The 25,187-nt window shown below is 52.0% G+C and overlaps 9 protein-coding genes across 9 annotated transcripts; 5 read left to right on the forward strand and 4 right to left on the reverse strand.

Moving 5' to 3' along the window:
• Positions 1–490: 490 nt before the first annotated feature.
• Positions 491–3,246, forward strand: EDD37DRAFT_670432 (uncharacterized protein; the record flags this gene model as incomplete). Its single annotated transcript, XM_062819365.1, has 2 exons — positions 491–804; positions 2,412–3,246. The coding sequence occupies 2 exons, from the start codon at positions 491–493 to the stop codon at positions 3,037–3,039; spliced, it is 942 nt and encodes a 313-aa protein (XP_062674437.1). The 3' UTR covers positions 3,040–3,246.
• Positions 3,247–4,224: 978 nt separating this feature from the next.
• On the forward strand, positions 4,225–4,740 carry EDD37DRAFT_603476 (uncharacterized protein; the record flags this gene model as incomplete). Its single annotated transcript, XM_062814651.1, has 1 exon — positions 4,225–4,740. One exon carries the CDS (start codon positions 4,225–4,227, stop codon positions 4,738–4,740), a length of 516 nt encoding a protein of 171 aa, XP_062674438.1.
• Positions 4,741–6,023: 1,283 nt separating this feature from the next.
• On the reverse strand, positions 6,024–7,602 carry EDD37DRAFT_655102 (cytochrome P450; the record flags this gene model as incomplete). Its single annotated transcript, XM_062818740.1, has 3 exons — positions 6,024–6,344; positions 6,393–7,208; positions 7,258–7,602. 3 exons carry the CDS (start codon positions 7,600–7,602, stop codon positions 6,024–6,026), a joined length of 1,482 nt encoding a protein of 493 aa, XP_062674439.1.
• A 924-nt stretch (positions 7,603–8,526) lies between these two features.
• EDD37DRAFT_12046 (uncharacterized protein) lies at positions 8,527–11,363 on the forward strand. Its single transcript, XM_062809321.1, has 5 exons — positions 8,527–9,089; positions 9,136–9,865; positions 9,910–10,155; positions 10,204–11,222; positions 11,330–11,363. Exons 1-4 carry the CDS (start codon positions 8,800–8,802, stop codon positions 11,089–11,091), a joined length of 2,154 nt encoding a protein of 717 aa, XP_062674440.1. The 5' UTR covers positions 8,527–8,799; the 3' UTR covers positions 11,092–11,222; positions 11,330–11,363.
• A 1,052-nt stretch (positions 11,364–12,415) lies between these two features.
• Positions 12,416–14,194, forward strand: EDD37DRAFT_644346 (uncharacterized protein; the record flags this gene model as incomplete). Its single annotated transcript, XM_062817498.1, has 1 exon — positions 12,416–14,194. One exon carries the CDS (start codon positions 12,416–12,418, stop codon positions 14,192–14,194), a length of 1,779 nt encoding a protein of 592 aa, XP_062674441.1.
• Positions 14,195–15,094: 900 nt separating this feature from the next.
• Positions 15,095–15,655, reverse strand: EDD37DRAFT_603480 (uncharacterized protein; the record flags this gene model as incomplete). Its single annotated transcript, XM_062814652.1, has 1 exon — positions 15,095–15,655. One exon carries the CDS (start codon positions 15,653–15,655, stop codon positions 15,095–15,097), a length of 561 nt encoding a protein of 186 aa, XP_062674442.1.
• Positions 15,656–16,156: 501 nt separating this feature from the next.
• On the reverse strand, positions 16,157–19,299 carry EDD37DRAFT_689357 (glyoxal oxidase N-terminus-domain-containing protein; the record flags this gene model as incomplete). Its single annotated transcript, XM_062819977.1, has 3 exons — positions 18,767–19,299; positions 17,883–18,641; positions 16,157–17,668 (listed from the first exon to the last, which is right to left on the reverse strand). Exons 1-3 carry the CDS (start codon positions 18,998–19,000, stop codon positions 16,157–16,159), a joined length of 2,505 nt encoding a protein of 834 aa, XP_062674443.1. The 5' UTR covers positions 19,001–19,299.
• A 494-nt stretch (positions 19,300–19,793) lies between these two features.
• EDD37DRAFT_11823 (uncharacterized protein) lies at positions 19,794–20,789 on the forward strand. The gene is made up of 2 exons (XM_062809297.1): positions 19,794–20,020; positions 20,083–20,789. The coding sequence occupies exons 1-2, from the start codon at positions 19,946–19,948 to the stop codon at positions 20,551–20,553; spliced, it is 546 nt and encodes a 181-aa protein (XP_062674444.1). The 5' UTR covers positions 19,794–19,945; the 3' UTR covers positions 20,554–20,789.
• On the reverse strand, positions 20,789–25,043 carry EDD37DRAFT_12072 (uncharacterized protein). The gene is made up of 4 exons (XM_062809330.1): positions 24,440–25,043; positions 22,461–24,391; positions 21,153–22,361; positions 20,789–21,101 (listed from the first exon to the last, which is right to left on the reverse strand). Exons 1-4 carry the CDS (start codon positions 24,673–24,675, stop codon positions 21,025–21,027), a joined length of 3,453 nt encoding a protein of 1,150 aa, XP_062674445.1. The 5' UTR covers positions 24,676–25,043; the 3' UTR covers positions 20,789–21,024.
• Between the last annotated feature and the right edge of the window lie 144 nt (positions 25,044–25,187).

Below are 25,187 nucleotides of genomic sequence, written 5' to 3' on the forward strand. Positions count from 1 at the left end.
CGCAATTTTCTTATTTCTGGTAATCCGAACACAGAACTCGAGCACTCGAAGCAAGTCTGGGAGCGGCGACGGAAACCAATCAGAGAGACTTAGAGGTTAAGCTTCTCCGAAGCCATGGAGGCCGAATATATATAATGACTTCATCTCATCATTTCAACACGCAGACAAATGGCAACCACCAGCGTCGTTGTTACCGATACCACCAGACGATGCACGGTGTTTGGCCGTTGCGAGTGTTCATTCCGTATCTCAACAGGGGTCCGGCCCAGAATGCAATTGCCAGACTGGGAGTCTCGACCCGGTTGACGTGAGTCGCGAGAATTTGCTTGAATCATCGGTGTCTGTCACGTATATCCAACGAGACTTGGATGCCGCATTTGCCGAAGCAGCTATTACTGTCGATCTGGTCTACGCGCGTACGCTGCGGCTGCCCTCAACAAATGGATGTTCAGGAAGGATAGGCTGGAAACACTGGAGAGCCTGATACCTCATGGCCAACAGCTTTTGCAAATTCTTCTGTGGCGCTGGAAAGTCTGGAATGGCGGCTCAGGAACGAGGAGTCGAAGTCGTGCTATGCATCAAATGGGATAGCGACGAGGATTGGGGCAGCACTATCGACACGGTCAAGGCAGTCATCAACAATGACGCCACATACAAAGACAGAGCTTTTGATCTAGTACCGACTATACCGACATTCCGAACCTGCCGAGGACCTTTGCCTGAACAATGTTGGGTGTCATCATCTACAAGCTCCGTGGGTGCAATATGGAGCCCACTTCAGAAGCTTCAGACCTCGCGACAGCGGTATGCGCCTCTCTGCCACCGCAAAACAATAGATACCTAGCGGAGCTCAGACGCATTACAACCGAGGAAAGACTGACTGCACCGACCATTCCCGCAACAACTACAGAGTAACCTGCATAATGAGAAATCACGCACTTACTCTCGAAGCATCAGCACGCGTCATGGTTCTGAGTAAAGATCACAGGCTATCTCTTCGGCTCTATCGCGCAGAGTTTTGGGGACGCGGAGTGTGACTTTCCAGCTATTGACCACGGGGAAAATCTATGGAGTGCGTTCCATACTTGGGTGCCAGCATCTGCTCAGGTAATGGTTTTGGTGTCGGCTCATTCGGTGGAGCCATCATTCTCGAAATTCTCGCCAACGCAAAGATATGTAAAAATAAACACACACCGTCATTGTCAAGATGGCCTCTTACACTTTGGCCTCTCACACTTCGAGTTGGTCCAGCATCGTTGTCATTCCTCCGACATCAACCGCGGATGCAAGATTTCGACATGCTGGTGAAACTGACTCCTCCGCTAGCCCATCCTCATACGAAGAAATCTCACCAATTTTGGATGAGCGGCGAGATGAGCGGCCGTGGACACAACTTATCGAATGTGTGGTGGGACAAAGCACTCTCAGTGATCATACTCCAGACGATAACCATGTGAAGGAACTGCAGGCAGCACGGCACACCACACGGGCGACAAGTCAAGGTTCGGGCTGACCAAGAAGCCAGACTACATGTCCTGTCGCTTAGCCCGCAGTCTCAGAGTCAAGCGCCATGGACAAGCCGATCTGGCTAGGGTGGAGGACACCGACTTCACGACTGCCGACAACGATCGGACCGGAGACGATGTGGTCGTTGAAGACTACGTCTGGGTTATTTGAGAAAGCTGCCAGACTCCGGAAACCCTACTCCAAACTGCTCGTCCGTATTGGTTGCCGCTTGTCTTTGAGAACAACACTGTGGCTGGGTACAAGGTCGTTGAGAAGTGCTGATGGAATACACTTCAGACAAGGTTTGTCCAACCACGATGCTCTAGTATTGATGACATCGTCTAAAACATGTGTAGCCATCTGCGCCGGTCTAAACGGATTCATGGTGGTCCAAGATGGAGTCCCCAGCATCGTTCCATCCTTCCAGTCCGTCGATTATGTTCTCGGGACCACGGCGGAGGCAAGATGGCAGCAGCTCCGAAGCCTATACGACAGATAAGACTCTCGGACCCCTGAAGAATGTTGGGCGCTCGAGTACGATGCCTTTCGGTACACTCGGCCTCGATAATGGGGAGTATCGCGTTGGAGGTCCAAGACTTCCGATGCTACCTCTTACCCATCTCCCGTCTTCCGAAATCATACTCAGGACTGCACCAATAATTCCAAGAGCCACTGACCAATATTGTTCACCAACACGCGCTAATTACCGGATTCAGGACCGTCATGGTTATCACTTCACGGCGACTATGAAATCGTACATACGTTCAGAAAGCCATCCTCCGATGCTATCAGAATGTCTCCTGTAACGACATTTGCCGCATGATATACCAGCAGGCCTCGAATCACCAGGATGACCATCGACAGTAACGATTGCGGGTATGTCCCCGTGCTTGCGAACCATACAGCATCAAGAAGCGAGCTCGTCCTGAAGTGATTGACCTTGACAATGGTGATCGAGCGTCGTACACGCCTGATCCGGATCCGAACTCGGCGGTCGCTGGCGAGGTGGCTCTCGAAGACGAAAGTGGTATGGTTGCTGCATTCGACCTTCGGAGGGCCGATCAACCCAGATTCTTCACGAAGAAGGATGCGGTCACATTCTTTCGGAACATGGCCAACGCGATTGCAAGTGGTTCTTCCGTGCCATCGTCAGTCTCCTTTCACACATATCGGTCGCCGGAAGTACAGTATGGTCGCCCATCGTCGGTCGAGCGTACGGTTGAGCGTCAAGATACGCCAACCCGAGGTCCATCGCATCGTCCAAGACCAGGTTCGCAGACTTATCCGCCGATTACTCAGGCACCGTTTGCAACTCCAGTCATGGGCTCTCTAGAGGCTCAGGCTGGTCCGGCGCCTACGCAATCTCGGCCCTCGCAACAATCGCGGCACGCGATTCAACAACAATCATCTGGCCGACAGCCAGATGTGTATTCTCAATCTTCTCGAAATGCAGGCTTAGGCATTTCGACACAGCGAAATCAACCTGCTGTGGCTTCGCCGCAAGGTCCGAATGTTCCAGGCCTTCGCAGATGATCACTAGACGATGGTACCATTCGTGAACAGGAGGATCGAGCCAGCCTCCGACCAAGAGTGCTTCCTGCCTTACGTCGAGGAGTCAGATACACGGTGGCCGGACAAGGTCGTCAGTACTCGTTCCCTGCTTGTGGCCCGGTTAGGGCGGATGTGTTCAGAGCTGCTCGGTGTTGCTGGTTTATCGGGACTTTGCTAATTGAGCTTGAGAATCGCCGTCTTTCGATAAGCTCGAAGGCTCCCCTGCCACCGGCAGTGGGTCAGGCCGTTGCTGGGTGACGGATGCAACGGACCCGACTTCCAGTGACTGCTTTCAGCCACATCCACAGAAGGAGCTCCGCGTCATCTTCACTAGACAAACCGAGCCTACCGGGGTCCACGGCCAGAATCTCATCAGTATAGTTCTTACCACAAACGATGTTGAGATCTTCAATCCTTCGTGTTGATGTGCGTTTTGACAATGTCGGTCCCGGGGTTCGAATTTCTTTTGAATCGAAGTATACCAATTTCTCGAACAGTCAGCAGCAGGTTTTTCGCTTACGCAATTCAAAGAGGAAGGAGGTCACCGCGTTAAAAGATAGCTTTAGCTCAACGAAAAGACCTTACCATCAAGCGACATCGAATCAGTGCATTCATCAGCGATTCTGGGCTCTCACATATGGCAAGGATGGATTTGGAAGAGGTCCCGGAGAAGGGTTTACTTCTGCTGTGGTAGCCCCCGACACTGAACGATTTCGAAATCATCCGGGCTGACGGTTCTATCACGTCTACGCTAGCCATACTGGAGAGCAGTCAACTGTATGGTCGTTGACACTGGCCATATCCGGGGAATATGGCTTCCAGAATAATGGAGGTAGGCATGCTTTCTGATGCCGACACTCCCGAGCTACTCCCGAGCCACTGCTGAAGTCAGCGTGGCCGCTCGGCGCGTTTTTACTATGTCTATATATTGAGCTTCTTCGATTGGGCTACACCGATCCCAATCTCTCGATCTCAAATCGGGCCTGCAGTTCCTGACTCGGTCACTTCTTCTTGTTCCTTCAATCCTTCGTACAACACGAATCAACGGCGTCGACATCGAGCAATGACGCCTCCCTCCGCGTCTCGTTCGAGAGACGAAGTACGAGAAGGCAAGGCGGCCGTGCGAGATCAGATCCAAGACCTAGCTTTCAACCTTATGGCGACGCCATGGAAGACAAGAGCGGCGAGCGTGAGAAACATCAAGTCATCGTCGCCCGCACTCCCAGCTCCACTCAGTGGACTGATATCATCAAGAAGAACAAGACTGGTAACGCCAAAGAGCCGCCACTCTTTCGCCATAGTATAGAGTTCACCTTACGAGAGCAAAGCTCGAATTCAGCCCCTCAAGTTGGCACCGCACGTTACCTCGTGGTTGGTTATGCCAAACCCAATCTCGACAAGGTGAAGTACAGAACTTCGCAACCTGGCGTCACCAAACAGATTGTCGGTCTCCATAGACCGAGTGAGGTCCTTCTCTGGGAGGACGATGAACACCCCACTGTGTACGTCGTCACCCCTATCCAAGATACCCAACCCGATCAGCTCAAATTCTATGTTCTGCTTAAGCCAGAAAATGAAATCTGCTCTGCATATGCTCCCACGCTGCTGGGGGTGTGGTCTTATTGTGGCTCTTACTCATCCTTGTACCGAAGAGCTCGCCCAGAGGAACATTATACCTCATGATCACCCTATTCTGGACCTTCAAGAAGCCTAAGACGTCCCCGCCGGTACCAGTACTGTCTGAAGTCTTTTCGACCTGGAGCAATATATGTCCCGAAACAAAATCCCTTCCACCTCGACTACAACGAAAGCTACTATCCGGACATTTCCGAGTTGCTGCACAAAATCAGAGTATGTGACCCCGTACCCGGGGCTTCCCACGAAGCATACATGGCTATACCAGGCATTATTCGGAAAGAAACTTTCGATTGCTGTCCATGTAGAACGTCTTGCGGCTTGTGTAGTAGCTCAAGCTAGACTTCTAAAGAGAGGGAGGCTTTCGCACCAATTGGAAGACTTCAGGGCGGTAAGTACAATGCTTTCCAGATTCTGACCATTGAATCTAACAGCGTTCAGACCCAAAACCTCCCGTCACAGTCGTCCTCTACACCAATCTCGATGGGCAGAAAATCCCTTCATCTATGAGGGCACGAACTCGTTCTCAGCAGACGACCTCCACTTACCCTCTGAACAACTCGTATCTGATCGATCCGGCTCTCTTGAAGAATCAGGTTTTTCGGCATGCACGAAATCCCGTTATCCCCTGGATCAGATGTACCAACTCGACCTCGACTCCCGGTCTTCTTGCAGCGGTACGTTGGGAGGCAGGGCTGAACGCACGAGACGTTGAGTTCGTTCCTGATTATTCGCCATTGCTCGTCCAGAACGCAAGTGGCCCAAGTTGGGCAGTACGAGGCTGGTCGTCGTGCTGCACGTTCTGACGCCGTATGTCGCCCTAATCACCTGTGATATACACATATCCGCTAACAGAATACAGATTGACCTGCTTGCGAGAGCTGGACGATGATGCGGAGCATTCGAGCTCGTTGTGCAGTCGAACGAGCAGAAGCATAGAGATCGTAGTTATTGGGACATGATAAAAGAAGACTGAGAAGAGTGGGTCTAGTTCCGGCGGTAGGCCAAAAGAACGTGCACTCAGTGTCGAGTGTGAATAATTGAGGATGAAACAACCACCCCTTCGAAGGCGGCGAGACTTAGTGCACTCCAGTCAAGTCGAACCATATATATACACTAGGGCGAATGGTTTTGTGGCGCCGAGGAGATTGTTCAGTCTGCTCCGTAGCGCAATGTCAATTGAAACAGCCTTAATGATGCCGCGGTATGTACTCCATCTTCTCACGCTTGCACTTCTTCTACGTCTGCGTGAGGTTGTAGCTCGGGCTTATCCAGCAAGGAGTGTGACGTCTCTGTGATGCCACATCCCTACGCTCTGCCATGACCCCTGTCTACTGAGGCCTGAGCTTCGCCCTAACCATCAAAGATCCCTTCTTCTCGCCAATACCTACAGTTTCGACGATCAGCTCCTCGGCCGGGTCCACAGCCTCCAGCTCGTATCGTCTCCATAGCGTTGTCAGGACCTTGAGTACACTCATACTGGCTATATTTCGTCCAATGCACGCACGATGGCCGGCGCCAAAAGGCAGCAGATCATTTGGAGAGAGCTTGTTGTCCGAGTCGAGCCACCTCTCTGGTCGGAAATTATCGTGATCCTCGCCCCAGGCAGATGCGTTGTGCTGAAGGACCTCGTTCACGATAGCAACATTTGCCTAGGACGTGTCAGCAATGGCAATCTAGAGATATAGAGGCGGACTTACACCTTGGGGAACGTGATGGCCGTCGATGACCGTACCACCGGGCTCAATGATCGCACGTGGCAATGGCATTGTGAAGACAGGAGTGACGCGGTAGTTTTCGCGGATGCAAGCTGTGGCGTATGGCAGTTGCATCTCCAGCCGCGAGTATGCCGGCAACGGTTTATTTCCGGTGGCAGGAAGCTGAAGTGACGTGTTCAGTTCTTCTGTGAGATTCTTCGCAGATACTGAATTGTGCAGCAAGTGGTAGAACAGCAATGTTAGTGTACCCGATGTGGTGTGAGAGCCAGCAACCAAGAATGCAAATGCTTCCGAGCTGATCTGGGCTTCAGTGAGTTCTTCCCCTGTTTCTGGGTCACGAGCCTCCATCAGCCTGGCAAGGATATTATGCCTTTCCTCGCTCTTTTCCTTTGCGAACTCCTCGGCCACATGTTTTGCCGTCTGGTCACGTAAGGTCTTCCTGCTCTTCAAAAGGTCTTGCAGCCATGGAAGAGGAATGTGTGGAGCGAGTTGCATGCTGTAAGGCAGTAGCGAGGGAAGCATACCGTACATGCATCCTAGGAAAATGTGCTCATTGATAGGAGGTAGATTGTCTGGGTCTTGTGCTGCCATGGATCCGAACTCGGCATTGAAGATAAGTTCTCCCATCAGATCGTAGGTATAGTATGCCAAGAGCTCTTTGAGATCGAATGGTCTGGGCCCGTATGAGTCGATGACATCAACGAGATGGTTGATACGACGATGGAAGATCGATTCCATTTGTGACAGAGAAGCCACCGAGAAGCTATGGGCCATCTGTCGTCGACGCTTAGCATGAAGCTGTTGTACAGTTAGTGTTGGAAAACGATAAGATGTATCTCGATCAGACCTCTTCATCGCGCATTCCAAATAGGTTTGGGTGGAAGGTCGTGAATCCGTCGTAGAAGTTGCTCCTGGAGACTTTCCGTCCTGATTTGTAGATTGGATTAATAGCAGCTACACCGTGGAAGCTCAGATCATTGGGCCCGTATCGCACGACGGGTCCGTATTTCTCGTGCAGTTTGATCAGATTCTCAGGCATACGCCGAGTCCAAAGGTGGTAGACTCTCCATAGGTCTGTCTGAGAAGCCAAAAATGGCCCGGGGAATTTGCTGAGCGGATGAAACCATCGCTTGCGCACGATGGCGACCACGAAAAGTCCAAGCAGCAGGAGTATTGAGTAGATAGACAACATGTCGGATCGGAGACTGAGGTTCGATATCCATCGACATTTGACTGGAGGAGGATGGAGGAGCTCTGGAACCTACCGTATCTTTATAAGGGTTAGAGATATCCATGGCGACGGCCTTCGCGCATCCGTACCGTAGTCGCTCGTACGTACGTACTCTTTGTACTCCCGTAGGACCGGGACAACGACACCGAGATAGCCACAGGACTGTGTCAATGACCAGATTTTCTAAGTTCGCCTTCCGCTCTTGAATGATGCCAACGCCTTCATTGGTCCGATTGTGCAGTGTCCAAGGCCGGGGACCCCACAGAATTGATGTCGTTTTGGCCGAACAGGCCGGTGGTGTAGCATCGGAATGCCCTCGGAATGACACTTTGGCCATTCCGAGGGTCAAAATCCAGCGAGCATGGCTCGAACGGCCATCTCGGTAGTCGGGACATCAGTCAGATCGAGATGATGAACACTTTGATTGATCATGGCAGATCATCTTTTCGAATCGTCTTCGCGACATTTAGGAGTGCTCACGGCTGGCTATTTCACTCTCCGCCTCGAGGTACATGTGGTGGGACCTCGTATGCAGTATGGCTCGTGCCATTGTCTCTTGGAGACATGAAGTCAGTATGCTTCAGAGTATGCTCTCCAGACTGGGTCAACATGGCATGTAGACTTCTCCGCTACCATGCTGGCAGTATCACTCGGAGCAAGTTTGGCTCGGATGAACATTGAAAATCACTGGACGTCAATCGTGCGAATGTCGCGCGTGTCTGCAATGCGCGTCTGACATCTTACCATCCCCGCTCCGTGATAGGAATACGACGCCATCATGATTGCTCGAGGCTTACATGAGGGTGGTGGCTGTACCAGTCGGCTGATGAAACCAACTGTGGAAGCTGAAAGAGTGATTTGCCGTGACAAAGTAGAGGTAATTATGTTAGCGCCTTTTACCCCCGGACGGGGACGGATTCTGCCTGATAATGGTCCCTAACCTATGAAGTTAGTGAGTAGCACCAGCCTACTTAGGGAGCCTATACGCCCTAAGTTAGGGGTGCTGAATCAGCAAAGTGCACGGGGGAAACGGCTATTCCCCTCCTCCCCGCCCTCGTGCTTCCTCCCAGCCTCAGAGTTCCTTCGCTTTGAATCGCGACATCTGATTATTATTTTGTGTAGGTTGCAGATCACAGCCCACCTCCGCAACTTGTTTTCATGGTGCTCTTGTCTGGCCAGGTTGTCTCTGATGTTTCGAGGCATCCTCCTGCACCCTCTGCCAGTCAAGCACGGCCTAAGAAGCGAGCGAGAGAGAATGGTCCAAAGAGAGCACCCTACGTGGCTGCCGCCTGCGACTTTTGCCACGGTAGGAAGTTGAAGTGCTCTGGTGACCGTCCCTGCTCTCGTTGTCAAAAGCATCATGTCTCCTGCAGTTACCCCGTCGAGGACATGCCTGATCGCCATCAGCCTGCCTCGGAGACAACGCTTGTCAGTTTAGACGTTCAATCGTAAGCTTAGATCGAAGGCTGTTATTCTCAATGCTTACTTCCGCAGCGATTCGAGCACGCTTTTTGCTACAATTGATGATCTTCAATGGCAATTGAAAGACCTAAAATCAAAGCTGAGCCATACCTCAATACCACAACCAGCAGCAGTTCCCGCATCGACCAATACTGTGCCCTCTGACGTTGTACGAAATAGAACCAGGGACAAGCAAGGCTCGACACCACAGTCACAGTCGAGGGCTTTAGACGTCTATGGCGATGCGAGGAGCTTCGCCTATAGCATGAACACTGCCGACGCCCGCCTGTCGAGCATTGGCGAACCAACTGTCTCTGTTGATACGCCTGGCGACCTTATCAAAGCCGACGAGAGCGAGAACCTCTTGTCGAGTCCTCTAGACCCTCAGATACCCGTCGCCAACCAAGGACATAATGCGAAAGACCTAGAGACGTTTAGTGTCGACACTGTCACCCAGTTGTTGGACACGTTTCAGTCGATCTTTGGGGTTCTCCACCCCCTTGCACAAATGGAGAGCCTGAAACTGAACGCTTCGATCCTCCTCCGTGCCCTTAAAAGATCTTTGTGGACTCAGCCAACCCGACCTGGAGAATGTGGACTTCTAGAAATATTGAAAATCACTTTGGCAATAAGCCTGATAGCACAATCCGGTGGGCAGACCGATCTTGCCCGAGCCCTTTACAAAAGTGTCGAACCCGTCGCATCTGGTGCTGCCTTCTGCACGACGATCAGCTATGATTTCCGAACATTTCTGCTGCTGCTGGTGCGTTCATCTCGCCACTGACGGGGGTTTGCTGACATTTCCAGGCCATCTATCAATTCGAAAACGGTGATCTCGTCCTTGGGTGTCGGACGATCATGTTTGCGGCTCGGACAGCGGTGGAACAAGGTCTCTACCGCAGGGAGAAACTGGTCAACAGCATACCAAACCAGCAACAAAGGGAATCAACGATCCGCCTTCTCTGGAGCCTGTTTGTCCTCGACAGACAATTCAACTTCGCTGCTGGCTTGCCACAACATTTGAGTGACAGTGACGTTGATCTGCCTTTGCCCGTGAGTTTCTTACCAAATACATTTTGACCGCTTCTGATAGCTGTACAGATTGACGCTCCGTACCTCACCGCCATGTCCCACTATGTTATTCTTGGAGCTCATGCTTGGAATACCATAGTGAACAGAGATACCCTTGCCTTAGGAAAGGGGCCGTCGGGACAGGCCGTGACTTACTTCCGTTACCAGCTTGATCAATGGCATCGGGATATGGACCACTCAGTTCGCTTCGATGCCGCATTGATAGAATCAGACGACGCATTCTTCGTGAGTTCTGACAACGAAGCTAGCCTGTACATCAAGGCACTCTTGTATCTGAGATGCAATCAGATTCAAATTTTGATCTTACGACCTATTTTGATCTATCATCAAGCAGCCCAAAATAGCCCCGAGCTGATTGTGGAAGCTGTTGATATAGCCAAGAGGTCGATCCGGGTGCTTCAGAGGATGTCGGAGAATGTGGACCTCTACAACACAAGACAGGTGATCTTGCACCACTTCTTGTCTTCTGCGCTGGCCTTGCTCTTTTTGGCGGTTGCCTACGATGCAGAAAATCAGAAAGTCAAAAATCCAGGTCCCGTTCTGATGACGGATAGCTCGGAGATGCAGATGGGTCTCGACCTTATTGACCAACATCGAGCATCCTCCGAGTCTGCCGATCGACTATGGAGCTGCTTCGCCCCTCCCAGGCAGCACTTGATCCGCCTTGGCATTCTGCAGGACAGACATCGTCAGTCAGAGGGGATGCGGTCATCGAGCGCCACGGCTACAGACGTCAGTGGCCATCAAGACGTCTCAGACGATCTTGCTGATTTTGATCCGCAATTTGACTATGGTCAACTGGACATGGAACCGATCAACAGTCTTCAGTGGTTGGACTGGGGCGACACTGTCTTCACAGAATCTTCCGACTCTTTTGGGATGCCTTCCTGGATGTGAAGGTTTTTCGCCGTGCAAAGCGGTGAGAGGAGTGACGAGATGGCCGCAAAGATCTTCGCGATACATTTACTGAACCGCTTTCTGTCTGAGCTCTTCGACACGGCCCATGCAGACTTGTTAGCGCCGGAGAGGTATGTGGGCTTTAAAAATCTCTCCAGGCATGCGAAATGCCACAGTCGCAATGTTCAAGGCTGAATGCGATCAAAATGCGTTCCTGACAGCTATCATGGGAAAGAAGACACCGCGCTGAAAAGCTTAGCAACTCTTCAAGCCCATCTGGTGGCACAGGGTGCCGTCTCGGTATCGACCTTCGCTGTTAGCCCAATCAGATCGCACCATTGCTGGTCAAACGAGTTGCTAAGAAGCCAGGCATCACGATGAACTCGGTCAAGAGCTAGAGACTTCCGCGATTCCCCACAACGTTAGTCCTTGCCGCATGATGTTTCAGGATGTGCGTACGGCCTTGGATGAAGAATTCGCGATCGGCATGCCGCGCCAACGCCTCTTCGGGGTACGTGGGACATTTGCATTCGAAGAATCTGGATGGGGCGCTTCAGCAACTCTATCTGAGCGTGGTATTGGCTGTTTTGATTCCCCGACGACTCAACGACATGGACGGTAGGGCTCAACTGGCCCTCAACGAGCCACGATATTGACGAAGTGTCTTGGGCAGCGAGGCGCCGATACCAGGTCAAACCATAGAATGGAGGCCGCTATGGAGGCATGGAAGCTTGTTGCATGTTGAGACAATTATCCTTCCGAGCTAAGGATTAGTTAAACAGGTGTCAAGACCATGACCCGTGCAGAATTCTGTTGTGCGGAAAATGGACGGACGAGGCTCTCGGGAAAAGGGGCTATCCCATTCTGGAAGGAAGAACAGTGCAAGACAGTGGTTTTGGCGGGTATGGTGGATAAACTTCGGGTGCAGACGAGGGCTACGCCAACTAGGCATCGCATATTCTTGGATGCCAAATTCTTTCAAGTCTTATCTGCAAAAGATGGACGGTGGTGGCTTGCTTCCGAACCAAAGAAAAGGCCCTGTTGCGCCAGAGAATGCCATGAACTGAGGGGAGAGCAGAGATTTTGTTGAGAAACCGGAAGAAAAGTCAAATCGTCGAAAGGGTATATATACACCTCTTTTCATGCTGTAGATGGGAGCTTTAGTGTTCGAAGCCTTGTCTCTTCGAAGCCAATAAGACTAGCCTTGCTCTTGTTGCTCTCCCAAGCACCACCAAAGGTACTAAGATCTTGATCCTCGAAGACCTCCTCTTCCCCAAAACAGATATCATCAACAGTTGTCCATCAGCAGCACCTCACTGTCGAGATGTCTGTCTTCAGCACTCTTCTCAAGGCCGGCCTCATGGCCCTCGCCATGAGCATGCTCATCACCAGTGGCCACGCTGCTCCAGCTGCATCGTTGCATCCAGTTTGGGATCCAGTGCACGGAAAATGGGACTTCAACTGCCTTGTGGATAAGCCGCAACTTCCCACCCCTGGCGCTGTCAGACCCACGCACTGCCCTCCAGTCTCCTCCGACAGCGTGACTAGCACCACTCGCACTGTCGCCGTCCGACCAACGACCACCACCTCTGCTTTCCCAACCTTGGTCCCCGGTACGAACGGCACCACTCCCCAGAACTTGACCGGCATCCAACCCACCATCCCCATCGATGGCAACTCGACTGTCGAGGCCAGGGCGGAAAGAGTGTCCGTCCATGCACCACGAATTCCCATAAATACCCACAGCGAGGTAGCCAGAAAAACAATGTCCTGTGAAGACAGGTGGATATATCCAGCCGCCTGCAGCATGGGGAAGAATTTCCCAACCGCTGCTCCAACAGGTCCCAAAGAACACAACGGCAACGACAACCAAGGTGAGGAACGTCCAAGACATACTACGTGGAAGTACCGCGGTGAAGAGGGTCCAATACATCCACCACACGCCAGCCATACCCACAGCGAGGTAGCCAGTGAAACAACAACAACGACCAGTGAAACAATTCTCATCTACCCACCAGGCTTCTTCACACGTACCCACAGCATGGACAAGAATAGTCCAACTGCTGCTCCAACAGGTCCCAAAGAACACAACGGCAAACGCAACAACGGTGAGGATGGTGAAGATCTTTCTGGGCTTATGGGACACCACAGTGAGCAGGCTTGGAAATCTATCCTGCCTCGACCCCACAACAGTCATACCAGCACCATGAAAAAGCCAGTACCAACTGGCATACCCCGCCCCGGTCACGGCGCCCATGGTGAGGAGGGTCCAAGATATAATTCGGCACATCCCCTGATTCCACCACACACCAGCCATACCCACAGTGGTAACATGACGGCGCCGACTGGTCGTCCAGCAGGTCCTAAAGAACACAACGATATGATCCAAAACAACGCCGCCAGCGTCGAAGTTCGTGGCCAACATGGCCATCATGGCCGTCCAGGCAAGCCCGACAACAATGACAACGGTAACGGCAACAACGGTGGAAGCAACGGAAACAACGGTAACAACGGTGGTGGCAACACTAACAACGGTGGTGTAGGCGAGGCCATTGTCGTCAACGCCTGCCCCTTCTCCGTCCAGAGCAACATTGTCCACGCTCCACGTCCAGGTGTCGCCGGCGCTCCCGAAGAAATCTTCAGCGTCCTTGCCCCAGGTCAGACCGCCACCCACGCCTTCAGCCACGACCCAAAGATGGGCATCAGCTGGAAGGTCTGGCGCACCGACGTGGCCAACCACTCCCCCATCCAGTTCGAGTGGACTTACGTGCCGGAACAGGGCCGCACATGGTACGACCTCAGCATGATCGACGCCGGCAAGATCGCGTACACGGACCCCAATGCTTCAGGAAAGATTTTTGGAGATGCCGATGGCTATGGTGATTACGTTGGCCAAGTTGCTGTCAAGCATGCCTTCGCCGATCACGGCATGACTTTGACCCCGATGTCCGGTGGCAACGTGTTGACCGAGGGCAACTGTGTTGCCGTACGATGCCAGCCTGGCGATGAGTTCTGCAAGGATGCTTATAATGTCTGGAACGACTGGGGTCAACAGCGTGATTGCGCCCAGGGTGCCAGCTTGAAGTTGACGCTCTGTGGTTAAACACCCATAGGCGTCCACGGTCTGGTCAGGTCACACAACGGGAGACCAGAAAGAGGTGAGGGGTGTGAACATCAGTATACCACTGAATGGATTCAAAATTGTGGTACGTGTCCCCTTTGATGTAACACTGCGGAGGATCAGATGCTGACCCCCCTCAGAGGTCCGGAGCGCAGGCGCCCCGACGAGTGAGGCGTTGAGAGCGGTGTCAGGTGTGGATGGCGCTGGCTGAAAGGGCTGTAATGTGGTTGACGTGGGCCTGAGGGGAAAATTGACGAGATGGGGGAGGTCGGAGATCTTTGCGAGGAGGCAGAAAGTTGAGAGTCGGAAGTTGCTGAGACTGATCTCGTGCTCCCTCACTACCGCGTTTCTTCGCAGGCGGAGTTTTTGGGTGGTTGTACAGGGGAGATGACTCACGAAATTTTGCTTTTTGTTCTGGTTTGGCTGCTCTGAGTTCCACGACGCAAACGTGTGGAAATCCAGTGTCAGACCCTCAATAGATTGGGACGCCACGCTACAATCCGGCGAGCCACTGTCCCTCATAGAAGAAAATTCTAATAACAGAGGGCCTCAACGCCCACCAAAAAAACAAGACAGTCGTGTTCTGTAGCAACGCTGTTTGCCGTGACCGTTGATACCACGCCTTTGCTTGTCGTTCTTGGCTCAGGCTGCCTCGGATTTAATTTGTTGGCTCAGCAAAATCTGCCGCCGATCCTGCTGAGGACACTGTGTCTCGAAACCGGGTCGATGTACGGTTGTAGCGCCGGTCGGCGGCGGGCATCGTATAGGCCGTATCGTTATTGATGTGCAGAGAGGAGCATGCTGCCCTCAAGGAAGCCGATCAATGCACAACGAATATGTGTGACATATCTTTGACAACATGCAGTTGCGTTGCGGTGCACTTCATTTCCCCTTCATGGCATCTAACTTCTTCCGAAACACTTTCCTCTCGACCTCGCGGATCTTTTCCTTTTCATCCATCTCCCTCTGAATGTCCCGCATTTTACTCTCCCTCTTGTCGAGTCTCTGCTTGAGCAGCGCGGCCGTCTCGGCGCGCAGTCGGGCCAATTCCTCCTTGTCCGCGGGCGTGAATTGCGTCCGCAGTTGAGTGTAGCCGTGCTGCGCCAGTTCAGCTTCGGTAAAAGGTTGCAGCGTGAGAGGGTTCGTGTTGGGAGAGGCGCCTCCAGAGACTTTGATCCCCGGAAGAGATGGATGAATAGGTGTCGTACGTAGAGAAGAGTCGAGCGGGATCGTGCCTTTACTGACGCTGGGTACGGCGGCAGCTGTGGTGGGCGAGGTCGACATCACGACATCTTCGGTCGCTGGTGCGGGTACTGATGCCGGTGCTGGCGCGGGAACCGTGGGCGCTGCAGATTCCATGACAAGGTCTGATTGTTGCATGGGCCTTGGACCATCAGACGGCGCGTCAACCTGTGTCTGCACAGGCAGCACCGTTGACGACATGTCGGTTGCCATGCAGTATTTTGGGAGTAGGACTGGAAATGGGCACAAAAACATCAGACGTCGAACTCCGATGAACGGTTATACTCCGCCGTATGTCATGTACGGTGAAGCATCCTTGCGAACATGGCGATTTTCTACTGTGAAGAATGATGGACTGACTGAAAAGTGCTGTACCTACTGCTCATGGTACTGATTGGAAATTGAACATCGCCTGAAACACTAATAAACAAGCATACAGCATCGTACCTCTAAGGTGGGCTACCGGACACAGGATATCGAAAACCCTCTGGTTACAGCCTCTCGCAGTCAGTCAGACTCCTGAACACCACAACAGGTCGAAAAGAATGACAGGCACACATGCAGTCAAGTACGTAGTGTCACAAACTGACCGATCCCTGGGACACCATTCGCCACAATGTACACCACATAAGGTCCAGGTGCAAGTTTGATTTCTTCTGGCATGCATGCTTCAACCCGTCGCCGAGTTCCGCTCAATGTCTCCTAGCCATAGTTATCCAAGTAAACCAGCACTTGACCCATATGTACTGCATGGGTGACAAACCCTCCAGCGTACAAGATAACGTCCAGGCTTGTCAATACGTTCTCCAAGTCAAAGTCGACAGACAACTGTGAAGTCGTATTGAGTTCAAGGCTTGACAGGGTGATGTTCGTGGGTCTCTTCGTCGCGTTGTCTCCCCTCAGGTACGGTGGTGTATATATTTCGATTCTGAATTCGGTGGGAAATGCTTTGTATTGGTTGTTGGGTTCGACCTGGCTTTGCATGACTGGCATTTCGTTCGGATTGCTACCAGCAACGAGGACTGTTCCATCCAGGAGGAGCAAGGCGACTGAATGATAGAGTCTTGCGATGGTGGTGCATCCTGAAACATTCCAAGCATTGTGCCTTGGATCATAGATCAATGCCTGCAAAGCTGGAGATGTGGCCAGGCCAAATCCTTGCGCGCCTCTTTGACAACCATTCAGCCACAAGACCGTGCCATCGAGGAGCAAAACGCCTTCCACCATCCCTCGAGGCTCTGGCATTGAGCTCATCTGCCATTCTGGGTTGCTACTCATTGGTCGGAGCCTGCCACAAGTTGGATCACACTGGCTGTCAATGGCTTGAGTCTGACCTCCACCGCAAATCATGACTTCCGGTTCGTAGTTATTGCCTTTGTGCAGTGGTAGCATTACGCTTCCTCCGGTGTTGGGGTAGGTTCTGTGCATTCCCGGCATGTTAGGCATGGACTTGATTGTGCTGTTTGCCGTCACATTGAAGATCTCTGATGACCGATCGGTAAAGATAAACAGCGAGCCATCCGGCAGAAGATGAAGGAAGGGGTACGTGAAATACGGCATGTTTTCGACCAGGATATCCATTGGTATGTTTTGCCCTTGAGTGGTGCCGTTCCCATCAAGTACCTCGTAGGTGGGATTGTTGTTGCTGGAATTGTTCTGGGTCATTCCGTTCACAATGCCGGCCGCAACAAACACATTTCCATCAGACATCGTCTGTGCTGAAGCATACCATCTCTTCGATGCCAGCTTATTTCCAGGCTCTTTCCATTCGTAGCTGCCGTTCTCTGACGAGATATACCGTATACCGTCCAAGCCGTCTTCCACAGTTGGGTCCAGCCAAAGTAGGGGGTTATTGCCTCCCACCGCTAGCAGTCTGCCATCGGGCAAGAACGAACCACCGCAGCAGAATGGGTTTGTCGCGACTGATAAAGGGATCAGCTTGTGGGTTTCCGGATCGTAGATGGAGGAGTATGCCCATCGCTGATTTGGTAGACGAAGTTCGGAATAGTCCTCGACCTTGTCTAGGAAGACCACTTTGCCCGTAGGTGGTAGGACTGCGGCATGCATGGCTGGAACGCCAGAACTCCCAACCACCTTGAAATACTCATAACTTGTGTTCACCTCGTGAAGGTGAGAGCGTGCTTTGATATGTGCCACTAGGCAACTAAGAAGGAAAAGTATGCTGAGTAAATCCATGATGGCGATGCGATAGACCTAATCATGGAGGATAAGTCAGAGTAGTGAGCATGTTGGATGTTTGTGATTGATGACTCGAGCTTCGGCTCGAATGGACCATGGGTGTTTGACGTAGAAGGAGCGTTTCAATGGGATGGTGATTCAGATATAGGCAGGAACGGCGGGCAAGTTAGGAAATCAATGTCCAAACAGCCCATAAGCCCATCGCGTCGCCGAGTCTGTCCTTTATCACCTCAATAATCTGTTCGTGGCTTTTACCTTGCTCGTTGTTCGGCTTTTTCACCCTTGAAAATCCATTATGAACCACAACCATGCTGTCAAAGACGTCATCCAACGTCCGTGACAGTGTCTCGTTGCCACAGACAAGTCTCAAGCTCTCACCTCTAGGCCCTGTGAACGCAGAGTAAAGCTCAAGTCCTGAGGCAAACCGCTTTGCCGGAGGAGTTTGTTGGCCTGCATCATTTGCAAGCACCACGCCAACTTCAATAGGAGCATCGACCAGTACCAAGACATCACTGGATATCCTTGACAATTGCCCGATGTTTCTGGTCAGCCCAGCAAGGAGGGCATTGGCATGTAGATGTCCACTTCGCCTCTGCGTGGCTGTCATTGTCTCGCCCAGCCCCAGAACAAGCACGATATCATTGGTTGGTACGTGAGCCGAACGAGTCTTGCTGTGTTTTGGCGTCCTCCGATACACGGCGTCACTGATCTCAGCAACAGCCTCGGCGAGCCCAGCGAAGTCAAAGTACTGCAAGAGCTGAACTCCCTTCAGAAGCTCGATGGCCATGGGTGAGTCCGAGAGTGTTTTTGCCAGCAAAGCATGAAGCATGGGAATTGTCTGATAGGTGTGAGGCGCCACAATGTAGACGGTCGCTGAATCTGGCTCCGTGGCTTCTGGAGTGGCTGTAAGGCTCTGTGCCTTGAGAGCTTGGAGACGATTTGAGTCGGCCAGCAGCGTTGTGGCAAGTAAATGGAGGGATAAAGACGCCTAAAGGATGTTTCATTATGTTAGCTCATCTCCTGGCTGCTGGCCACCCTCTCTTGTTGTACTCACACCCAGCGCAACTTGCAACCAGATATGGGGGCTATGCGGAGATCGATGTGTGCACTCACCCTTCCTTGACCGGCAGCAGTTCCCACATCATCAGCCATTCCAATCCCAATGACTCTTCCGCCACGCCAAAGAGCTCGGAAACGCGTGTCCAACCCTCTAATCCATAGACCAGTCCTCCTTGCCTCGGGTGATGTTGAAGTCGTTGAGCCCTCAGACGCGTCCCAACCTTCGAGATCTAACAGAGTCGACGCTCTGATCGGATCGACCGAGTATTCACCAATTGAATCTGCCATGTTGCCAGTCGAAGCATGTCTGACTAAGTCGTCAGAAAAAGTTCCTCCAATTTGAACTTCTATGATTCGTCATGAAAGATTGTAGACATCAACCGCAATCTGCTGAACTCCATTAGACAACTCGGCGAGTTTATATGTCGGCTGAAAGGTAATGGGCCACGCCAGTGTCTAGAGCATGTCGTAAGGTGATTGCTGCCCCGTCTGGTGACGGCCACATGCATGTAAGTCACCCACACATCAAGTTTGAATCTGACTTATGTGACGAAGTGCCGCTGTGACATGACTATCGAATGGCGACTGCAGATATGATCAAGAGTGATCTTGATGATTGAGTCGATAAAATGTCTTGAACAAGTGTTCCGAATGGTTCACCGTATATACAATACCGCGGAGCACAACATTGAACGCGTGCGTTCGACGTTCGTGTTTTGTTCGAATTCGATTCGCATGTTCCCAGGAGACTGCATGACGGAAAACATCCAACACCTCTACTGCGACTTGATGGTCTTCGCCTGCGCAGATATCCTCTCATACCTGTGCCATGCCATTGAGTTGGATTTGAACTGCGCAGCAATGATGAGGTATGTCTGGACAATTTGCCATCCACACTAATCCTCAAGACATGCAACGGATGATGTGAAGATGATGCAGCTCATCAACCTCGAGCCGAAGGCTTTCATCTTACTATTCAACTGAGCCTTCACCTGCGCGTCGAAGTCTTCACTTCAGCTTTAGCGCGAATTCGGCTTGGCAACAGTGACAGCCAGCAGCGAAGTTCTGGACAGACCCTTCCTAACCTGGGACTCATAAGTATCTTCCCTTCTCTCTCCCAAGCCAACGTTCCTTCTTCTCTCATACTACTCGCACAAATCCTTCCCTTCCTCGTGCGTCGTTCCGCAAAGCTCAACACACTCCACACAGTTTCAACACCAGCAGCCAGCAATAATGCTTTGGTTGTCGATCCTCATCGCTGTCTTCACGGCGAGCATCTTGTCCTCAGCCTCCCCTACCACCGCTCAGGTATTTGTTACTCATGCTTTACCTCATTACAACCTCCACTGCAGATGCTGACCGGCATTCAGGATGCTAAGACTCGTTCAGAGATCTTGAGCAGTCTCAAACTCGACGATTTCGGTTTCGTGCATTTCGCTGACGACGGTGTGGCTCGCTCCTATGCTGGAAACGGAACAGTCATCGACTACGCGCCCTTGACCAACGAGTATCTCATGGAAACAGCGCAGGTAAACCGCCCATTCATTAGCAACCAATCGTATCAGCACCTACTTGAGGTCTGGGACGGTGTCGACGGCCACAATGTCACGTTTCCAGAACAAATCTTTGACCCTCCTGCGTCAATCCGCCCACCTGCTTCCGACTTCACACAGTCTCCAGACCAGAGCGAGGCTGCCGTTTCTGGAGCGGAGGATTTGAATGTTCGCCAATTCGCCTGCGTGGGCACACGATGCAGATATTCCAGGAACTGTCGGATTGCAGGCTGCAACGGCTGTGGAAAGCTGGACTTGACAATCAAAGAATTCATTTGTTACATTTGATCCGAATAAGGTGACCGGCCAACGTCATTGCACGATAATATCGCCGTGAGACCGTCGGTCTGGCTAGTGACTTGATCCAAGGCTGAACCAAGGAGTCGGATATGGTGAACGATGGACGACAAGGCAGTCACTTTCTGCGCATGCTAGATATCAAACTGTCCTGGGTCAGCTCGAATAGACGACGCCCAAATGACATTCCATGTCTTAGCTAATCAATCAATTTCTCCCACATTCCTGTTATCGACGGTCTTCCACTGTACCTGCCAAAGGCCATCACAATGACTTGAACAGCCAGCGTTCTGATACAACTTTGTACTTGTACACCTTTTCTACAACTCAGGACCAGATACTATACAACCCCAACTCATGTACAACATCATCACCTTCACCTCATTATTGTACACTCGTCAATTACATATGGATCAATTAATCTCATGTCGCGTACATGCCCGTCCCTCGCCAAATACATTATCAGTAAGGTGGTCTAATCAAGCGACTAGCTCGGTTCTCTCTGTCCCCTTGAACGACTCCTTTCCCGGCCGGTATCTCTGCCAACAGTGAGCCAAGGTCGAACTTCTCGTCTGCTGAGCCCATCGCACCCCCAATACCGCGTCGGCTGGTAGGTCGTGTGGCCTTCGATGACGTGGAAAATGCACCACTTGTGACTCGCCGCGATTGTGGACTAGCTTCGATTCCTTCCGGAGGAGAGGCGGTCTTTGGCGGCGAGGCTTGGTCAAACCGAGCGGGTGATGCATCCCGCGGCCATGATCCTGGAAAATTGAGTGTGGAAGGTATTTTCGGCACAGGAGGGATGTCCGCATTCTGACTTGGATCCACCGTGACTGAAGGCACTGTCACCGCATCATAGATACTCCGGCTTGTCTCGGCTGCGGTGTTGTTTGACGGACTAAGTGACTGCTGTGGTGTTTTGCCGTCCGTGAACTGTTCTGCTGAGTCGGCTGCAACACCTGATGCTCGTACGTCAAGGAACGATGCATTACGGTCATCTGCTTCGTCCCAACTAACCATGCTGCTGGTCATACTGCTCCTTGTACTTCTTCTGGATGCTGTCATTGGTTGTCTCAACGGGCTGCGCCGTCTGCCACTGGCAACACCGGTGAGCGCTCTTTTGAGATCCGTCACCCTCATCGTAGAGTCTCGACTAGATGAAGTAGGACCTCGGGCTGGTGACCCATTGGCGCTTGGCCTCCTGGCTTTGGTGAGAGTGCCCAATCCATTACCAAGACCCTGTACTGGAGTCGTACTGCCATTAGCGTTGACGGGCGATTCTTGGCCACTCGCAGATCCAGGTCCGCGAACACCATTAGAGTTCAAGTAGTGTCTGGGAGGAAGTGAAGAGGCGCCCGTTCTTGATCCAGTCACTGAAGCCGCGCTCTCCTTCTCAATCGCTGCAATGCAAGCTTCTCTGCTCCATCCCGCAGCCATCTCTTCCTTGACCTTTGTGGGGAGCTGATCCTCGCGTGATGGTTTCGAAGTTGGAGCTGCACCGTACCCGTAGCCAAATCCTAGTGTAGGCACAGAGAAGACCCGACCGGGTGACGAAGGTGCGGATGTCGGAGGAGTGGCAAGAGCTTCATTGTAGGCTGTGGCAACCTCATCTACCAAGTCTGACACGGATAGGAACGGCTTGATGGTCTGGACAGCTTCGTCGACATGCACAGCTTGCTTCTCGCTCACAGCTGGTCTGTTTCGGATCTCATTCATAGATGCGGCCGGAAATTTTACCCCATGATTCCAGATTTCAAATCGTTTTCTGCGGGCGATCTCGGTGGTAATTTCGTGGCCGACTTGACTGTCCTCAAAATCGAACTTCTCAGCCATGGTCCACAAGTAACCATGGACAACACTAGCAACATTGACTCTCCCACGAGTGGAAATGACCTCACCATTGAGAGCAGTCTCCTGCAACCTCAATATCATGGGGAGTCCGCTTCGGACAGCATTCACTCCCAAGCGCTCGACAAGCTTGGTCAGCAGAAGATATAGCAGGAGGATATTAGCTTCACTCTCAGCATCGTCCAGAATGCCGTCGTAAATTGCCAGATGCAATAAGGCAAGAAAGCTCGACCTGGCAGGCTTTGATTCCTTCCGTGACGCACTTGAGACAGCCCGCTTAGCCAAATTGACCTCAGCTGCCTCCTGCTGAAGGTTCTTCTTACTTTGCGCATGTTTCCGAGAACCATCCCTAGGCAGCAGCGTGTCGGATTTATTGGTCTCAAGCCTCAGCCAAGTCAAAAGAGCGTCGATGTAGGCGTACCGCACTTCTCTTTCTTCATCCTTGAGAAGCCATTGGGTGCCTTCCCACACCTGAACCCCGACCCGAGCACGTGCTTCAAGCGGGCCACCTGTGGCGTTCCGTTTGCTATTGGCGCGAACCAAAATATCCTTGATGACTTGGACTGCCGTGATCCTGGCTGTATTGAACGAAAAGAACGCGGATGTGTTGGGATCCTCTTGAATGCTCGCTGACTCGGCAATCGCTCTCGTTGCCGCTGCTGGATCATTGATCGCAGCTGCTGAGGATGGGACCTCGGATTGAGTAGATGGCTTCAGACGCGCCAGAATTGCTGTAAGCATGTCGCTGATTTGATCAGTGTAGTAAATATGATTAGAAAGTGAGGCGATACATTCCTTCAACCTCAGCAATAGTTCTTGTCGAGTTGGAGAGGCTGCCGCAACGATCTTGGATGGAGTTCGCTTGAGGTCAGATCCCGTTAAGACCGTGCTCGGATCGAAGGCCTCTTTTGCTTCACGATATATTCCCAGTGTGTCATTTTGGATTGGCGCTCGGATGCGCGGGTTCGGCCCCCCGAGTTGGAGCAATAGTAACATATGCTGAATGAACCCAAGTAGTACATCCATAACACTTAACCCGATAAGATTCACAGACGAGCTCAAGAGCCAGTCAATCAGTGTCGCAAGGACGAGTTGCTTCTCCAGGACACCTTCAACAATCGGGCTGCGGACTAGGGTCTCCATCGCCGTGACCAAGATGATGAATCGATCCTGTACGGGCGTCCACCGCGCAATGGCTTCGAATAATGAGGTTGCCCAGTTGCCTTGGTCGGCACTCTCGGGCGTGGTATGCGGCGGGCTGTTCGAGGCGATGAATTTGAGTGTCAATGCTGTCGCCAATCTCGTTTGGCCTCTTGTGCTGCCAATGCCCACCGAGAAGATCTGCTTCAGACAGCGTAGTGCCAATGCCCGGACTTCCTCTTCAGCAACCTTGTCAGCTCCCGCCGTAGTCTCGACAGCTGTGGCCGGATCGCCGTCGACCGTGTCCACAGTTGTTATGGTAGTCAGACTCGTCCGCCTCTTTCTTGCAAGATCGCCGTCCAGCCTATCGATGGTCTTAGCTCTTTCCTGCAGATGGACTAAAATGTCTTCCTCCTCAAGGGACATGTTCTCAAGTATCACAGGCATGACAAGGTTCAGTTGTTGATTCGAGTCTGTACCTAGGGCGTCGGAAGAGACGACTGCTTTTATGGCACGTAAGCCGACGGTGCGCCATCTTAGCGAGAGTGGTATAGAGTCGCCGTTCCTTCGATCGGTCGGTTGTTGTTTCGCCGCAAACCCGGCGTACACTTGCACCAGCGATAGGTACTGCTTCACGCGTTCTTGGTCTGCTGTCAGGTGCGCAGAGTCCACATGCTTACAATAAGCCTCGAATGTAGGAAGTGTCTCCTCAACCATATTAATATCTTTCGAGCGCAGCACGGTGCCGAGGATTGTCAGGACGGAATGTGAATAGAGGGATAGGTCGCGGGGAGCCTTTTCAATCACCGCTGTGAGGATCTGGAGAGTGACTTGTACATTTCTGGACTCAATTAGTGGGTGTCGCGACAGAAGCCATGTCGATGCTTACCCAAGTCGTCCTCGCCAGACATCGTGCGCACACTTCTTTTCCAGGAATGCGCCAACCTTCTGCAGCTTGCTGCGTCGCGTACTGGCATAGTATAGGAGATAGCTGAGTTCGGACGAGTTCGGCTTGACTTCCTGGACAGTCTTCTGGTATTGAGGATAACATTTCAGCACCAACACTTGATGCTTTGGGCGACACTTCTGCTTCACACTATGAAGAGGATGGAGAAGGGAGCTCATGGCGACGAATGTGTAGGGCTTTGGTGGAATGCGCCGTCATGGACGGGCCGAATTGCTATGATCTTCTTTGTCGCAACATTGTTGTAGATTTGATCGGATTGACGCGTCCCGGAAATTTAATGAGGGCGCAGATGGAACACGATTGAGTTGAGATTGTCCTCCGGTGAAGACCAAAGGATGAACAGCTGTGATTCTTTCGTACACAATGACGATCTTTCTGGAATTGCAAGTTCGCTGCAGGATGACGCTGGAGAAATGCAGGAGGCCGTAGGGCCAAGTTGGGTCGAGTGAATTTGTGTTTGGCTGATTGATGACCTACGAAATGTACCAACTAACAAAAGCTGCAGTCGGAGGTAAAGGAGCCGAACGGTTCCTGCTCTGTGGTCTGGCTCTCCCGCTGCTCCCGTTCTTGCTCGCTCCTTCGTATTCAACGCTTCGTTTTCAGGCTTTCCACCTGTCTCGGCCTTGGCTCCGGCATAACATTATTAGTAGCCTCGACTTGACTTCATTAA

Source organism: Exophiala viscosa, assembly GCF_022695815.1.
Source record: "Exophiala viscosa unplaced genomic scaffold EDD37scaffold_1, whole genome shotgun sequence".
Taxonomy (NCBI): Eukaryota; Fungi; Ascomycota; class Eurotiomycetes; order Chaetothyriales; family Herpotrichiellaceae; genus Exophiala; species Exophiala viscosa.

Coding starts and splice junctions, on each gene's coding strand:
- EDD37DRAFT_11823 (XM_062809297.1), top strand. CDS start 19,946: ATGCTTTGGTTGTCGATCCTCATCGCTGTCTTCACGGCGAGCATCTTG. Junction 20,021..20,082: donor CCTCCCCTACCACCGCTCAG/GTATTTGTTACT, acceptor ACCGGCATTCAG/GATGCTAAGACTCGTTCAGA.
- EDD37DRAFT_12072 (XM_062809330.1), bottom strand. CDS start 24,675: ATGAGCTCCCTTCTCCATCCTCTTCATAGTGTGAAGCAGAAGTGTCGC. Junction 24,392..24,439: donor GTCTGGCGAGGACGACTTGG/GTAAGCATCGAC, acceptor AATTGAGTCCAG/AAATGTACAAGTCACTCTCC. Junction 22,362..22,460: donor GCAGGAGACTGCTCTCAATG/GTGAGGTCATTT, acceptor AGGACAGTCAAG/TCGGCCACGAAATTACCACC.
- EDD37DRAFT_12046 (XM_062809321.1), top strand. CDS start 8,800: ATGGTGCTCTTGTCTGGCCAGGTTGTCTCTGATGTTTCGAGGCATCCT. Junction 9,090..9,135: donor GTCAGTTTAGACGTTCAATC/GTAAGCTTAGAT, acceptor TTACTTCCGCAG/CGATTCGAGCACGCTTTTTG. Junction 10,156..10,203: donor ACGTTGATCTGCCTTTGCCC/GTGAGTTTCTTA, acceptor ATAGCTGTACAG/ATTGACGCTCCGTACCTCAC.